At 35.9% G+C, this 16586-nt stretch overlaps 1 protein-coding gene across 2 annotated transcripts in view; it reads left to right on the top strand.

Moving 5' to 3' along the window:
* ANKEF1 (ankyrin repeat and EF-hand domain containing 1) overlaps window positions 1–11520 on the top strand; it is a 53919-nt gene extending 42399 nt beyond the window's left edge. For both annotated transcript variants that reach the window (XM_043987557.1, XM_043987556.1), the window contains 4 exons: window positions 1314–1540; window positions 3591–3757; window positions 5860–5997; window positions 10180–11520. In XM_043987557.1, the coding sequence (XP_043843492.1) occupies window positions 1314–1540; window positions 3591–3757; window positions 5860–5997; window positions 10180–10338 (691 nt within the window). In that variant the 3' untranslated portion in view covers window positions 10339–11520. The remainder of the gene's footprint in view (window positions 1–1313; window positions 1541–3590; window positions 3758–5859; window positions 5998–10179) is intronic.
* Window positions 11521–16586: the final 5066 nt, after the last annotated feature.

Raw genomic sequence — 16586 nt, 5'->3', positions numbered from 1 at the left:
CATGCATAAATGCATACATACTTGAAGCAAATAGAGGCAGTGTGGTGAGGTGAAAAGAAACACTGACTTCAAGGCAAAAATAATCAATTTTCATCATGATTTGAAGACTTATTGGCTTTAAGACTAAGAACAAATCTTTTCATCTCTCTGATCCTTAGATTCATTATTTGTAAAATGGGGATAATAATATTTGTTTTGCTTGCCACTTGGGTTTATTGTGAGTAAAGTACTTCATAAATTATAAAGTATTACATAACCATGAGCTAGTACTGTTTTGTCATGTAGCAACTTTAAGAATAAAGACAAAGGCTAAGAAAATAAACATTTAAAGTAGCTTGCAGTACAGAATGTTTAAAAATCATAATGGAAATCATAAGTCCCTCAAAATTTATGACAAGTCATTTTACTTTAATCACAACTTTCCTAATTTGAAGAAGCTTCATAAAAATTGTATGAAATAATATTATTATGGTTGTTCAGTTGGTTCAGTCATTTCTGACTCCTCATGATCCCAAGTGAGGTTTTCCTGGCAAAGATATGTAGTGGTTTGTCATTTCCTACTGTGATGTTTAAAATCTAAATTGTGGTCGCCTTAAATCAGAAGCTTCAGCACCAGTCTTTAGGCACTAAACATTTATTAAAGCATAGAGGTATTCACAAGGAGTTAAGAAAAAGAAGTCCTACCTAGCCTAGAGTTCCAGCCTGGTTGGGTTCTTCCTGAAGTCCTCCTCCACGAGCCTGCTTTAATCAGGAACTCTCTAGCAAGCTGTTTGTGGAAGCTTTTTATAGGTCTGGAACAGACCTATACACACTTACACACTGCTTCAAGGTGATTGGTTGGCGTCATCCAAATCCATTGGCTTTGAAGGTGTTCTCAAGTTGAGTTCACAGTCTAGTTTCTGAGAACAATACCTTCTTAAGGGATAGCCAGGTGTGATTACAATCCAATTAACTTGAAGTAGGCTTAATCAGCAGTCAATCACTCTCACTTGATTCAAGCAGTATAGATTAATCTCCAGGTGGGTCTTTGAGTATCTGCTAAATCCCATTAATTCATCACTCTACTCTAGCTCATTTCATAGATAAAGAACTGAGACAAAAAGGTTAAGTGACTTGCCCAGGGTCACATAGCTGGTAAGTGTCTGAGGATGGGTTTGAAACTCAGGTCTTCCTTACTCCAGGCCCAGAACACTGTGCTACCTAACTGTCCCAGATGAAATAATACTATCTTGAAAGTTCAACTTAAGTTCAACTTTAAAGAGAAGTAACTTGAAAGTAACACAATACCATTAATTAATGCAATTTTTTTATAGAGCGAATGTTAATGAAACGGATAATTTCCTATGGACTCCACTCCATCATGCATGCCATGCAGGTCAACAGGATATTGTTGAACTCCTTGTTAAGAATGGAGCCACAATAGATGCACCTTCAATCAACAACTCAACACCTTTAATGAGAGCCATTGAAAGCTGTAGACTGGATACTGTACGATATTTGATTGAATTAGGTGCTAAATTTCAGGCTACAAACAGAAAAGGTATGTTCGAGAAATTAATTGGGAATTAGACTGGGGCCTAGCCAAGAGTATTCAAGACATCTAGCATTTTATTGCTATGTAGTTTTACTTCTGAAGCTTCTTGGCCATGGCTACAAACATGATCACATGAAATCTGTAGATTCATTTTATGATATATAAGAAGTAGAGACTAAAGTTTCAGTGGATTCTAGTTTCCTACTAAAGGGTGACAAAGGATTGACTTGAGTAGTGGCCATTGTTGGCTCTAAGAATCCAAGTGAAGGCCATCTGAGATTTTCCACACCACAGATTATAAATTTAGGGCCAATTCCATTAGAGTTTCTTAGAAATAAAGACCACTTGTATATGAATGTAATGTAATACTATTGTGCTGTAAGAAATGATGAGCAGGCAGATTTCAGAGAAATCTGGAAGGATTTGCATGAACTGATGATGAGTGGGATGAGCAGAACCAGGAGAACATTGTACACAGTATCAGCAACATTATGTGTTGATCAACTGTGATAGACTTGATTCTTCTCAGCAATACAATGGTCCAAGATAGTTCCAAAGGACTCATGAGGGAAAATGCTCCTCAAACTCATAAAAAAAAAGAACTGTGGAATCTAGATGCAGATCGAACCATACTTTTTATACTGTTTTTTGTTGTTGTTTTTCTTTTTTGAGGGTTTTCCTGATTCTTCTGTCATAACATGACTAATGCACAAATATGTTTAATGTGATTGTACATATATAACCTATATCAGATTACTTACTGTCTTGGGGAGGGTGGAAGGGAGAGGAGGAAGAGAGAAAATTTTGAAACTAGAAACCTTATAAAAACAAATGTTGAAAACTATCTCTAAATATAACTGGAAAATAATAAAATATTTATATGGAAAAATTTTTAAAAAGAAATAAAGAACACTCATAAATCTAAAATATTATTATTTGGGATTTTTATATATGTGAGAATACTAATAACTTCCCAAGCATAGGGAGAATAAAATAAACTTACTCTTGTTTAAGAAATGAATTGTTCCCTAGTTACTGATAGTCTTTGTAACCTCTGTTAAGCTCTATAAAAGTATCACAGATAAGCCAATGCAATGTTGGGTCAGCAGTTGGGTGAACAGTGTAGTCATTGCACACAATCACCCCAAATCCCAAACACACACATGCACTTACACATGTACATGCTTCTATTCCTGAGGTCTATAACTATGGAACGTGGATGAAACAACATTCATGGTAGGGAAGTCAGCATAATGCACTAGAAAAGGCCCTGGATTTGGTGTCAAAAGACATAGGTTTAGGGGCAGCTAGGTGGCGCAGTGGATAGAGCACTGGCCCTGGGTTCAGGAGGACCTGAGTTCAAATGTGGCCTCGGACACTTAATACTTACTAGCATAGGTTTAGATTCCTACTTTTCTTGGATGTTGGACAAGTGACTTAACCTCTCTGCCCCCTACTTGGTTTCTTCAGTTGTGAAATGGAGGGGATTGGACTAGGTTACCTCTAAAGTGGCACTCAGCTACAACATCCCATGATTCTTTGGAGGAAGGAAGCAACCATAGTTAAAGGGTACTGAGTGTGTGATATGTCGATATTTACTACCCATGTTTTGGAGATACCTCATTAAAGAGAGTAAAAAAAAGGGTGGGAGGGAGGAATAGAGCTAGTTGTTTTAATGATGCCAATAAGTGGCATTTTTAAATATCTTAATTTTAGGGGCAGCTAGGTGGCTCATTATATCAAGCACTGGCTCTGGACCTGAGTTCAAATCTGGCCTTGGACACTTCACACTTACAAGCTGTGTAACCCTGGGCAAGTCACTTAACCCTCATTGCCCTGTGCAAAAAACAAAAATAAAATAAAATAAGTTAAAGTATCTTAATTTTAATGAACTCATGTAGCAATGCAGTATAGTGGAAAGAGATCCTGAGTGAAGAGGTGTGACCATTCAGGTCTGTTCAGACTCTAATGTCTTATGAACCCCATAGAACTAATGTTGCAAAGATTTATTGGCCACACACACACCCCATCTTGACTACTGTGATCTTTTAAACAGGACATAATGCTCTGGATATTGCCAAAGCCTATGCTGACTATAGAATAATTGATTATATCCAAGACAAGATGGACCATTTGCCAAAAGCAGTAGAAACGAAAGGAAAAGGTAAACAAAAATCACCTCCTAAACCTCCAGCTCCACCTGGTGAAGTTCATAAAGAAGAGGTAAGAAAAAATATATATATATAATATATAATAATACTAGTATCCCCCTTTCCTCTTAAGGTTGTTTGAGAAAAAGTTGGGTTTATTTTTTTGTAAAAACACTAAATGTGAGATGCTATTAATATCCATCCATTTAGCCCCCTAACAAAGTAAAGGTTAATTGGTAAAAGACTTTAACATATTTTTAGATATGCCAGAATTAACTAGTGTTTTTTTTTTAAAAAAAAAAACCTACATTGAATTCTAAATTTTTCAAACACAATATCATCATGGTTCAAGGAAAAAGGAAGGCTTATAAGGAATAACAAAAAGGATTACATTGCTTCTTTTAGTCCTAAAATAACTCAATACATCTCTAAGATATATCTATAATATTCCACTGTACCTGAATGCCCAGGTTAAGAGGTGTGCTATTCTAGTGCACAGCAACTCTCAACATTAAATTACCACACTAAGAGTTGGGTCATTGGGGCAGCTAGGTGGCGCAGTGGATAAAGCACCGGGCCTGGCTTCTGGAGGATCTGAGTTCAAATCCGGCCTCAGACACTTGACACTTACTAGCTGTGTGACCCTGGGCAAGTCACTTAACCCCCATTGCCCTGCAAAAAAAAAAAGTTGGGTCATTAATTAATGCGTCATTGTCAACCTGGAGAGATGTCTCTCCTGGAGTGCAACATGAATCAATTGATCTGTTCATGTGCAATTTAACATAGTTATCCATAGTCTCAGGAGCCAAAAAGAACTGGGGCAGGCTTGAACAATGGGATGAATCCAATAAGATTGAATTTAATAGAAAATAAATGTAAATTCTGAAGGTTGGTAGCAATCTTAAGAAAAGCTTAGAGTTTTAAACATGGCAGGGTATAATCATGGTGTTCCTTGCTTTAGTCAAATGATATCTGGAACATCATTATTATTATGAACCACATCTGGAAAGTCACACTAAGTCCTTAATGGCAGTTTTAGGAATGACATTGGCCAAGCTGGAGTTTATAAGGAAGAGAGAGGCGGCTGCTAAGATGATGAGGGGACTACGGAAACCATCCCTTATGAGAAAGTAAAGAAAAAAGACTTGGAGGAGGTGATACCTGTGACTGTCAAATATAAAAGGAGTGTCTCCAGAGGAACAATAAAAGGAAGTTACAGAGAGGCAGATTTCAGCCTCGCGTAATAAAAAATTCTTACAATCAGAATTGGAATTTGGTACAAAATTGGAATCAAGCCCTTTAGGATGTGTTGCATGCTCCCTTTTATGGAAGGTCTTCAGGCTCAGGCTGGATGATCCATCATCCTGTTGTTACCAGAATAGAGGGGATTCCTTGGGATGGGCTTGGCTTTGATGGTTGCTAAGGTCCCTTCGTTTTCCCCGAGATGCTGTGCTTAGTTGACAGTTTAGTATCATGCTTGATAATCTGGAAAGCATCATGTTTTCTATTTCTCCCCTCCCCTGCATGCTTCTAATCGACTGGGAATGTGTTAAGCTTGCTACCTATCTAGCTCTGAGTCACCAAAAAAAGTTCATGCTGGAAAACCAGGGAAAAGGTGAAGATGGGTATTTCTGAGTATGACTGTGACTGGCAGAGGAAGTATAGCATCTATTGTCAACAGTGAGGAAGGCTAGGGGCTCGTAGGAAATAGGAATGGTTCCCTGGAAGTCCTGGTTGCCCCAGAATGAAAGGGAATAAGGGGAACCCTTGGTGTGGGACTGGAACAGTTAAACTGATGGCTGCAAGTGATAATAACTCCAACATAGTAGATGACAGGTTGATGTCATATGCTAATACAGTTTTCAGTAGATAGCCAGCCTCCCAACCAATGGAGAAGCACCTGGTCACAAAAGACCAGAGTGAAGCCTTTATGTAATATGGCTCTTGCTGCAACAAGTTAAAGTCAAAGCCAGCTTTCCCCAAATTTTGCACGGTCTCTGAATTGGAGCCATTTCAGCTTGGATTGGAATTTTTACTTATTAACAATGGAATGAAATGGTATATAAATTTATTTCTTGCTTTAGAATCCAGCCTAGCATATTGCAAAGGAAAAGAAGCTACAAAACATAGAAAATGTTTTTCTATGACTGATAACTTTTTTGGATTAAATTTCAGGAGGCACTTCCACCAGTTTATAATATCCCACCCATAAAGGAAGTAAAAGTGCCCGTTAAGGATAATGTTGTTCACCTCAATTCCCTAATTACCAGTGGATTTACAAAGAAAGTTAACATCACATTTGTACCACGAAAAGTAAGTACTTTGGCAGAAGTTAAATATTATTTTATAATTTCACACTGTAGGTTTTCAAATGTTCTTGAAATAAAGTGTATTAATTAAAATGTTATATGGTTAACATAATTCTCATTGGTTTAGTTTCTAACCTGATAAGATGCATGAAGGTATCACTGTCCATTTTATTTTTTAGCAATATTCAAAATATTGTTAAGATCTACTAATCTTTTCCCTCAGATCATTACTTCTTTGTAAATTATGATACTTTATATACTTGCTCATGTGAAGAATATAATCCACAGGAAAGGGAAAATCCTGAATCTCTGCAAGTAACCAATATTTAAATTGTAACCTTCAGACTATATGTAAATATCGCCCCAGAAAATCCTGATAGCTAATTGAATTTTCCAGTTTTCTTCCAAATATTTTCATATTGAATAAAGATGAGCTTTTTATGTTTCCACATTTGCTACGTGCTACCACTTAATCTCTTGATACCAAAGTTTCCATATCTATACATGTTCTCATTACATATAATAATAATGTTAAGTAAATAAATCAGATTTTTAAGTTACAAAGAAATTGTTATTTATTGTCAAAGTAGAAAATAGGATAGAATGAGATTCAGGAACTGATATTCATAATAATACTCTTTGAAGAATTTACCTTTATTGTATTTCATGATGACCACTCTCAATACCATATATAAGTTTTCAAAGTTTTTAGGAGCTATTATAGATATTTGAAACTATTTTTGTTATATGCAATTAATCAGTATAGTCTGTTCATCCATCTTGCTTTGATTCCCTAGTATGCTCTCCACAGCCATAAGTATTGGGACTTTCCCTTAAGTCCCTCCCCCACCCCCTTGCCCTCCTATCTCTCTCTTAGTAGGTAACTTACTTCTACTTTACTGAAAAGTCCAGAAGATATACAGGAGCTGGAAGAGAAAGGAACTTAGAGAGGCAACCTCAAGACATAGAAATGTTTAGTGACTTCCCCAAGATTTTACAAGTACTAAGTTGCAAGATTCAAATTCAGTTCTGTTGATTCTAAACATATCACTTCCTGATGGACAGTGCAGTTTCCATACTGAGACCAAAGTCATCCTGTAGGCATCCTCCTTATCTATTCATCTTCACTTCAACATATCTTGGTCTTCTTCCCACAACTCTCAGAGAAAAAGATGTCTTTTTTTTCCTTCTTAGGCTAACCTTTTACTATCTAATAATTTGGTCAAGGAATCAATCAACAAGCATTTATTCAAGCTTCTTTCTGTCTGGCACTGCTTTGCTACTGTGGATACAAAGACATAAATTAAACAACCCTTTCCCTCAAGGAGTTTTCATTCTACAGGGGATCTAAAGATGAATGCATACACCCGGATAGATATGTAAAAGGATAGGGAAAATAATCCCTAACAGCTTCAGAGGATCAGGAAAGGCTGAAAAATTAGAAGAGATGTTTGGTTTGCACTTTGAAGAAAACATAGTTGATTGTTGTCCTTTTTTCTCCAAGAGGACCAAAATGACATCACTATGTTAGAGTCAAGTTACAGTGTGTCTGACTATGGCTGATCAGACAGATTGCAGCTCAAAATGCTCTACCACAGGTCGGGCACGAAAAGTCCATGTGAATATTTCGGGTGAATTCTCTAATTTGTGCATCCTCGTGTGTTTCTTTTGAGCTACTTCTGTTCTGCTTTGCTCAAAGAGCACAGCTCCTTCTTTGATGCAGGTATACCATGCCGGGCAATCCTTTGCCAGCATCTTCCATGTCATGCAATCTTTCTTCAGAGAGACCTTGAACTTAGGATTCTAAGAGGCAAACGCGAGGAAGATGGTGAATCTCAGGCTTGGAAGAAAGAGTATGCAAAGGCACAGAAATATGGGAGACTTTGTCAACCTATATTAATCAACCCTTCCTTCTCTAGCACTTTCAATCTCATCTTTTTCCAGTAGCATCTTATATTCTGCCTTTACAGGCAGAAACAGTTTTCCTTCATTTTGGGGAAAAAGCGGACAAACATTTTAATTTCCCCACCCTACAGAATCCTCATACAATAGTGTGTAAAATGTTAGCATGTACGATATGTATGTGCCATGGTTTTCTTTTCTTTTGCTTTCAGTGTAAAATTCTAGGGTCCCTTACAGCTCTAATATTTTGTGAGTATACTTCTTGAACCAAGTGATCTATTCCTGTTGCTTCAATTTCTTCATTACCCATTTCTTCCCTATAACGCCCTTTTCAATTTGGCTTCTACACCAAACAGTACTCTGAAAAATCCTTATAAACATTAAGTAATGAACTCCTTAATAAATCCAAAGATCTTTTCTTAATTTTCATTTTTCTTAATCCCATTTTGACTTTTGGAATTTAGAACATCTTTTTCTTCTTGAAATTCTTCTTTCTCCTTTTTTCCACTCTGACTACTCCATCTCCGTCTTTGTTGGTTCCCTTCTCCACTTCCATTGCCTTGGGGGCTTCTTCCAAGGCCATCTTTAGCTTTTTGTATTTTTCACTATATTTCTTTCTTTTGAGAGCTCACCTATTCTGAGCTTCAAGTATCACCTCTATACCCACAATCCTCAAATTTTCCTCTCTTGACCTGACTTTTTCCCTGAATTCTAATTCTCTATTTCCCTAAAACTTATTCTCATGTTGTCTTGTTTCCTTAATTGAAGACTCAAAATTGAATTTACAGTCTACTCCAAACCAGATCTCTTTCTAAGTTTTTTATTAACAGTTCTTTGAATCCTTTGTTTCTAAGGATATTATTGTACTCCTTTCTTCCATCTATAATGGCCAATAAACAACTCTGAGTCCTGGAGTTCAGTCTTTCTCTTTAAATCTCTCTTATTCCTACCCAAAGATCCTACTATAACATTTTGTTATTTCATACCTAAAATATTCCAACTACCCCATCCACCGAAAGTGGTGAGGAATTTATTTAGGATAAGGGAGATCTTCCCAATGTCCATCAAATTATAACATTGAGGCCCAAATTTCCTTCATCTGTGCATAAGGCCTGCCTTGCCTGCAACTGTGAATAACCTCTAGAATTTAGTTCTGGTACCACAAAGGAAGCAAAAAATGAATCCCATATATTCTCTTTTTTTCATTCATTTTCCTTTTGTTCCATTCTAAACCTTAGACATTTGAAGCAGGGGCCACTTTGCCAAGATGAGATAGTAGGAGGGTATTTGGAAGGGGAGACAACATGGTATGGCAGTGGGACAACTGTATGACCTTTGGCTTCTACTCCTCCCCGGATCAATTGTTTCCTTATTTGTATGATGCAGATAATAATACCCATCTTGCTCACCTCACAATGCTGATGTGAGGACTGGAGAGTAGAGTGTTTCTAAAAAGCTTTGTTACTAGTTATAAAATACTAGATTGATTGTCAAATGTGCTGTTAATATTTTTATTAATATATCTTGTTCTCACCTTTTTTTGGAAAGATGAGATAGAAATAGTCTAAGAACAAGATGTTATCCTGATATCATCCTTTCGTATTCCATATTTTGTGAACTATTGCACAGGTGGTTAAAATGTCTGCTTTTCAGAAGTGAAAATGAGAGCATTAGGATGTACCCTCATCTGCAGAATTATTGAAATCATCATCAGGGCAGCTGCAGTAGGAGAGCTTGTTAAATTCCCACACAATTTTGATATCTTCTGTTAGGTCTCTACTTTAAAATGATGACGATGATGGTGGTGGTGATGTTGTTGTTGTTTTGGTTATTAGTTTAAGTTTAGGGACTTAAATTTATTATGCCTATAGTGACTTATCCAAAGTAAGCACTTAATAAATGTTTGTTGGATGGTGCTGGAAGTGCCCATTATCACAAAAGTTCTTTCTATTAAAAAAAAAAAAGAAAAGATAAACTAATTTGAAAGTAAATATAGGGCAGCTAGGTGGCTCAGTGGATAGAGCACCAGCTCTGGATTCAGGAGGACCCGAGTTCAAATCTGGCCTCAGAAACTTGACACTTACTAGCTGTGTGACCCTGGGCAAGTCACTTAACCCTCATTGCCCTGAAAAACAACAACAACAACAAACAAAGCGAACAAACAAAAAAAGAAGTAAATATGGATACTTTAATCTTCCTGATTTCCTCATACCCCAAAATTGTTCTGACATCGGTGTTATTTTCTGGTAAGCATGCTGTAATGATTTCTTACTCTTCTTTACAGCTCTGGAGCCCTGAAGCTACCACTGCAGAATTAATCAAGAAAAGAGAAATGCGTCGTGAGCGTTTCACTTATGAGGTGGACTTTGAAGACTTCATGATGCCATTTCAAAAGAACTTCACTGAAAAAGCTCAAGCTCTTGAAGCCTCTATGGCTTCCTAAAGTACTTCAAGTCTGTCTTTGGTAAATGCCTTAAATAGCAACGATGGGGATTTAGAGAAGTTAGACATTTCTGCAAAACCAAATCATGTCACTTTACTTTTAAGCTTCAGATTACAAATGAGAGCCAACACTCTTTAACAGCCATAAATATTCTGTACGGTAGAAGAACCATGTTATTTTTTCAATGAATTATTTTTAGTACTGGTTAGATTTTTCATATATTTTTAGTCAATGGTTTTATATGTAAAATATACTTATCTATATAATCTATTATGATCATGATGAGAATGATCATGATAATCAATATATCTTTGTTGAGCACCTACTATGTGCTAGGGCACTGTGCTAAGTGCTGGGGATATAAAAAGAGGTATAAGACAGTCCCTGCCCTCAAGGAGCTTATAATCTAACAAATACAAGGAAATATGGGCAAAGCAGACTACACACAGGATAAAGGAAACCAGGGAGTAAACACAAAGTGTCATTGTTTACAAGTTTTCATATTTATGCATACATACTCTTGGGAGAATGAGAATAGCTTCTACCCCTTAGCCCAAAAGGGTGTTCCCTCCACCCAATCCTACCCACTTGCCAACCTCAGACATTATAATAACAATAACAGTTAATACTTTTATAGCACTCTTAAGATTTCCAAAGCTTTTTTTATATATATTATTTGATCATCATCACAATCACATTGTGATATACCCATTTTCCAGATGAGGAAAATGAGACCGACAAAGGTTAAATAACTTGTTATCAAGTGTCTGAGTCAGTATTTGAACTAGGGTCCTCCTGACACCAAGGTGGACCATAACACCTAGCTCCCCTAAAGAAATCTGACTTTTTATTTTCTTTCAGCATTCTATCACATTTAAGTGCTGACCTTCTTCTACCTTACCTTCCCCCCTCAAGAAAGGGGCTAGTTTCTCAGAGACCTTTAAAAGTGAAAATATTTTTGGATTCTTCCATAACTACCAGAAGCAGGAAGATCATGACTAGTGGGCCTGGTAACACTGGGTAGTGGCCCAGGATGATTCTTTGTATCAACCCTGGAATCGGTACATGCTACCTCCCAGAAGGTAATGACCAAGCCTTAGCTATCTTACTACAGATGACTGTGTATTGTCATAAGTAAGTTATCAGTGACTGAGCTCAAAGTGTCCTGACATCTGCGCTTGTAGCCCTCCTGGTGCTGCTTCAGCTCATTATCATCCCTTTATATTGAGAGAGACCCACCATGAGATGCAAAGATTTGGCTTCACCCACCACTTGGACCAGATCACTTTGATCTGGGACTGGGTCCTTCCAAAGCAGGGAGTCAAAAGTCTGAGATTTCTGGTCTTCATTCCTTAGATCTGTTCACTCTTTCAGGGTTTGTTGTCTTTTGTTTTGGTCTCTTTCTGGTTTAGTTTTTTTTTCTTTCAGTAAAACCTGTGGCAGGCTTCTAACATCCCTGAGATTAGAGTCAATAAGACGCCTATTTAAGTGGCAGAAGATCTTCTAGAAAACTTTTAGCTGGGGTGGGATGTGAAAAAAGCAGTATTTCTTAAAGCCCTGCCATGGAGGTTGGGCTTTCTTTTCCTAAGGCCCTACCCCACTCCTCTAGTTTTTCCTTAAAAGGCATTGAAAGTAACCTTGAGGGGCAGCTAGATGGTGCAGTAGATAGAGCACCGGCCTTGGATTCGGGACTACCTGAGTTCAAATCCGACCTCAGACACTTAACACGTACTAGATATGTGACCCTGGGAAAGTCATTTAACTCGAATTGCCTCACCAAAAAAAAAAAAAAAAATAAAGTAACCTTGAGACCTGATTGACTCAAGGGACAACAAGGGGTCAAGTCATTAACATAGTTTCCTGGTCATCTGATTAGAATAACCAACTTGAAAGGAGTCGCAGCTCATCCCTGAGTCTTTGGATTGACAGATAAGAAGTGTGACCACAACCAGGAGGTTGTACAAAAATAAATCCTTGCTTTATTTTCCAGGAATATCTTCTCTAAAGATCCATCTTCTGCTTTGACAATATAAACTTTGTATGCGTGGCTTGTGCCAGAGCTGCTGGACTAGTCTGAAGCAGATTTGGCCTACTATAATAATGCGTTTCTCTGAATTCTCCATATTTATAACTAATGAATATTTGAATAAACAAAGATACCAGAATTTTTTTAGCAATTCCCCAATTTTGTCTCCATCTATTTTACTATGGTCTCAATGCAATGAATCTTTATTTTCAGGTTCGCTTCCATTGCTAAGAAGAGCAGTTCATTCAAAGATTTATCTTACTTTCCAATATCATAATAGTTGAAACAAAGCATAATAACAGTATTTGCTTGCCCTCAACAGGAAGGGAAGTGTCATTTCATTGCAAAGTGTCATGGGCTTCTTGAGAGCTATAATTGAAACTAGATGAAATTGACTGATATTTAATTTATTTCCTCACCCATACTAGAAAAAATTTCCCAAATAAATAGGTATCTATCTATACGTGCATGATTTTGTTTCTTTATGTTCCTAACCCAAATGTGGTATCCTTGAAGAAAAACATAAAATAAATTTTTCATTTTGATAATGATTAAATTTTGTTGTAGTTCAGTAATTTTGCTCATGTCTGACTCTTCATGACCCAATTTGGGAATTTCTTGGCAAAGATACTAGAATGGTTTTGCAATTTCTTTTTCCAGCTCATTTTACAATGAGGAAACTGAGGTAAACAAGGTTAAGTGGCTTACCCAGGGTCACATAGCTAATAAATGTCTGAGACTGTATTTGAACCCATGAAGATGAGTCTTCCTGATTCCAAGCCCAGTGCTCTATCCACTGCACCACCTACTTTCCCCCAATGATTAAATGGTGGCATTTAAAAATTACAATGTGATGATAGGTAATTATACTAGTTCATAAGATTATAGTCTTCTATAACTCAGAAGAATCTTAAAGATCTCAGACTAATTTTATTTATATTGAAATGTTCAAATACATTCCTACTCTGATCTTAGAGATAAACTAGTTTAACTTATATATCCTACCAACTAAGCCAAGGGCATCTAGATGGCACAGTGTATAGAACACTGGTCCTGGAGTCAAGAAGACCTGAATTCAAATCTGGACTTAGGCACTTACTGTGTGACCATGAGAAAAAGTCACTTAACCTTGTTTGCCTGAGTTTCCTTATCTGTAAAATGAGCTGGAGAAGGAAATGGCAAAACAAAGTCAAATTCTGACAATTAAAGGAGGGTTTAATAAAATTGAAAGCAAAAAACCCCAACTTATTAAATTGATGGAATGAGCAGGTATTGTTTTGAAAAAAACTAAAAGAAAATCATTAACTAACCTAATTTATAAAAAGAGATAAAAACCAAATTTTTGTGGAAAAATGAAAAGGAGAACTTCCAGCAAAGATGAAATAAAGGAAATTATCAGAAACTATTTTGCCACTATATGGAATGCATATAAAACTGATGACTTAGAGGAAATAGATGAACATATACAAAATACCAAGATTAACCAAAGAAGACATAAGACTATTTAAATAACCCAGTATCAAAAAAAGAAATTGAACAAACTGTAAGTGGACTCCCAAAGAGGGCAAAAACTGTAGGACCAAATGGATTCCAAAAGAAATTCTACTACACATTCAAAGAACAATTAATTCCATAATTAGCATAAACTCTTCAATGATAAGAAAAATGATTCTCTCAATCTCTTTCTTTGATACACAAAGGTCTTGACATCTAAACCAAGGAGAGACAAAGCAGAAAAATATACTAGACCAATCTTCCTAATGAACACTGATAAAAAAAAAATTTAATACTGTATTAGCAAGCATACCAAACCAAACTATTAGGAAATTATATACTATAACCATGTTGAGCTTGTAGTAGAAATGTAGGGTTAATACAACATATGGAAATTGATAAACTATTTTAATAACATAAAAATAACACATGACTATACCAATATATGCTGAAAAGATTTGAACATAATTGTGATATTAATTTCTATTAACAAATCTAGAATAGGAATTGTTTAAACCAACATCTCACTTATAACTCTAAAAACTCAAGTCATAAGTGGTCCTTTCTTCAATATAATAAATAGTATTTATCTAAACCCATGAGTAAACATTATATGAAATTGAGAAAATTTAGAGGCCTTTCCAAGATAAGGAATTGAAGGAATAAAAATAGGCCAAGAGGAAACAAAATTATCACTTTCTGAAAAATGATTGTATACTTAGAAAATACTAGAGTCAAGTAAAATTAATTTAAATAAAAAACTTCAGCAAAGTTGCAGGGTTTGGTGAAATCTACATAAATCATTATAATATATAGAGGAACCAACAAAACCCAGGCAGAACATCTAGAAGGAAAGATTCCCTTCAAGTTAATTACAGAAGCTGGAAAATATTTTGGAGTCCATTACTAAGATTCAAATGGGGACTATATGAATTGAACAATAAAATACTCAGTAGAAATGTAAATGTAATATTTGTAGAAACATTACTTAATAGTGGATAGGGCAATAATATAATTTTAAAATTCCAATTCTACTTAAAATAACTTATTCAGTCTTGTTATAGATGCCCCAAATATTTTATAGAGCTAAAAAATAATAACAAAATTCTTACAGATGACCAAAAGGCCAAAAGTTTCATGGGTAATAATGAAAAAAGTGGGAAGGAGGTCTATTGATAACATATCTTAACTTGTACTAGAAAGCAGTTGTGATTAAAATTATTTGGAACTAGTTAAAATAAAAGTCAATTAGTAGAGCAAATTAGATACACAACATACATAAGAAAAGAGTAGCATTGTTGTCCAGTTTGTCCAATTTTTTGTGATATTGTGGACCTCTGTCCACGGGGTAATCTTGGCAGAGATACTGGAGTGGTTTATTATTTTCTTCTCCAGTGGTAAACAGAAGTTACGTGATTTGTCCAAGGTCACACAGCTTGGAAGTTTCTGATGCTAGATTTGGACTCAGGTCTTCTTGATTCCAAGCCCAGAACCACTACACTGCCTTGCTGTCCCAAATAGTAGCATAGTGTTTATAAATCCAAAGGATCATAGTTACTTGGGGAAGGACTCCCTGGATTGTAAGCTTCTTGAGGGCATGGACTTATATTTTGCCTCTTTTGTATCCCCAGCCCTGAACATAGTGCCTTGCACATAGTAGGCACTTAATAAATGTTGATTGAACGAATGCTTGACAAAAATACTGGGAAAATTGGACAGTATTTTCAGAGAAATTATGTTTAAAGCAACACCTCCCACCATATGCCAAGATAAGCTCCAAGTCAATACATGATCAAGATATAAAAATTAACATCATAAACAAATTAATGAAAAAAGAAATTACAATTTGGATTTATGGATGGTGAAGACTTCATCACTAAATAAGTGATAGGATCTCACAAGATAGAGTGAACAACTTTGACTATATAAAATTGTAAAATTTTTATGCAAATGAATCAAATGTGACACTTTTTTCCTGGTTCTTCTTTACTCTTCTTTTCAATCTTTACTAAATCCATGGACAGCTACTCTAGGGCTCCCTTAAGAGTCTGTCTGAGATTCTCTACCCATCCTCCTTCTATACCATACATACCTTTATATCCCCCCCCAAGAAATTGAAAATGAAAAAGATTTATATGTGTAAAAATATTTATATCAGTTCTTTTCATGATAGCTAAAACTGCGAAGTAAAAGGATGTCCTTTCATTGAGGAATTGCTAAGCAATTTGTTTTATATGAACAATACAATATTATTGTGCCATCAGACATGATGAAATGGACAATGTCAGAGGAAATTGGGAAGTCCTTCATTGAAGCTGATGCAGAATAAGGCTATCAGAACTAAGAAAGTAATTTATACACTTTAAACAATATTGCAAAGAAAAAAACAATTTGAATGACTTTAGAATTCAGTTCAATGCAATGATAAACAACAAATCCAACAGATGAAACACAACACTCACCTTCTAACAGAGAAATGTTCAACTTAAAATGTAAAAAGAGACATATTTTTAGACATAGCTAATGTGGAGGATTTGTTTTGTTGAGCTATGCAGAAAACAGGGTTGTAAGGATCAAAAGAGATATGTGTAAAGCGTTTTGCATAGTGTCAGGCACATAGTAGGTGCTTTATAAATTTTTGTCTCCTTCTCTCTCCCCCATATATATTGAGTGATTTGTTTTTTGAGTGTTTTCTTTTTTAAATTTTACTTAAAGGGAGATAGAGAAA

Source organism: Dromiciops gliroides, chromosome 2 (genome assembly GCF_019393635.1).
Source record: "Dromiciops gliroides isolate mDroGli1 chromosome 2, mDroGli1.pri, whole genome shotgun sequence".
In the NCBI taxonomy this organism is placed as follows: Eukaryota; Metazoa; Chordata; class Mammalia; order Microbiotheria; family Microbiotheriidae; genus Dromiciops; species Dromiciops gliroides.
Note: the sequence above shows the minus strand (reverse complement) of the source record. Positions and strands in the feature narration are given on the sequence as shown.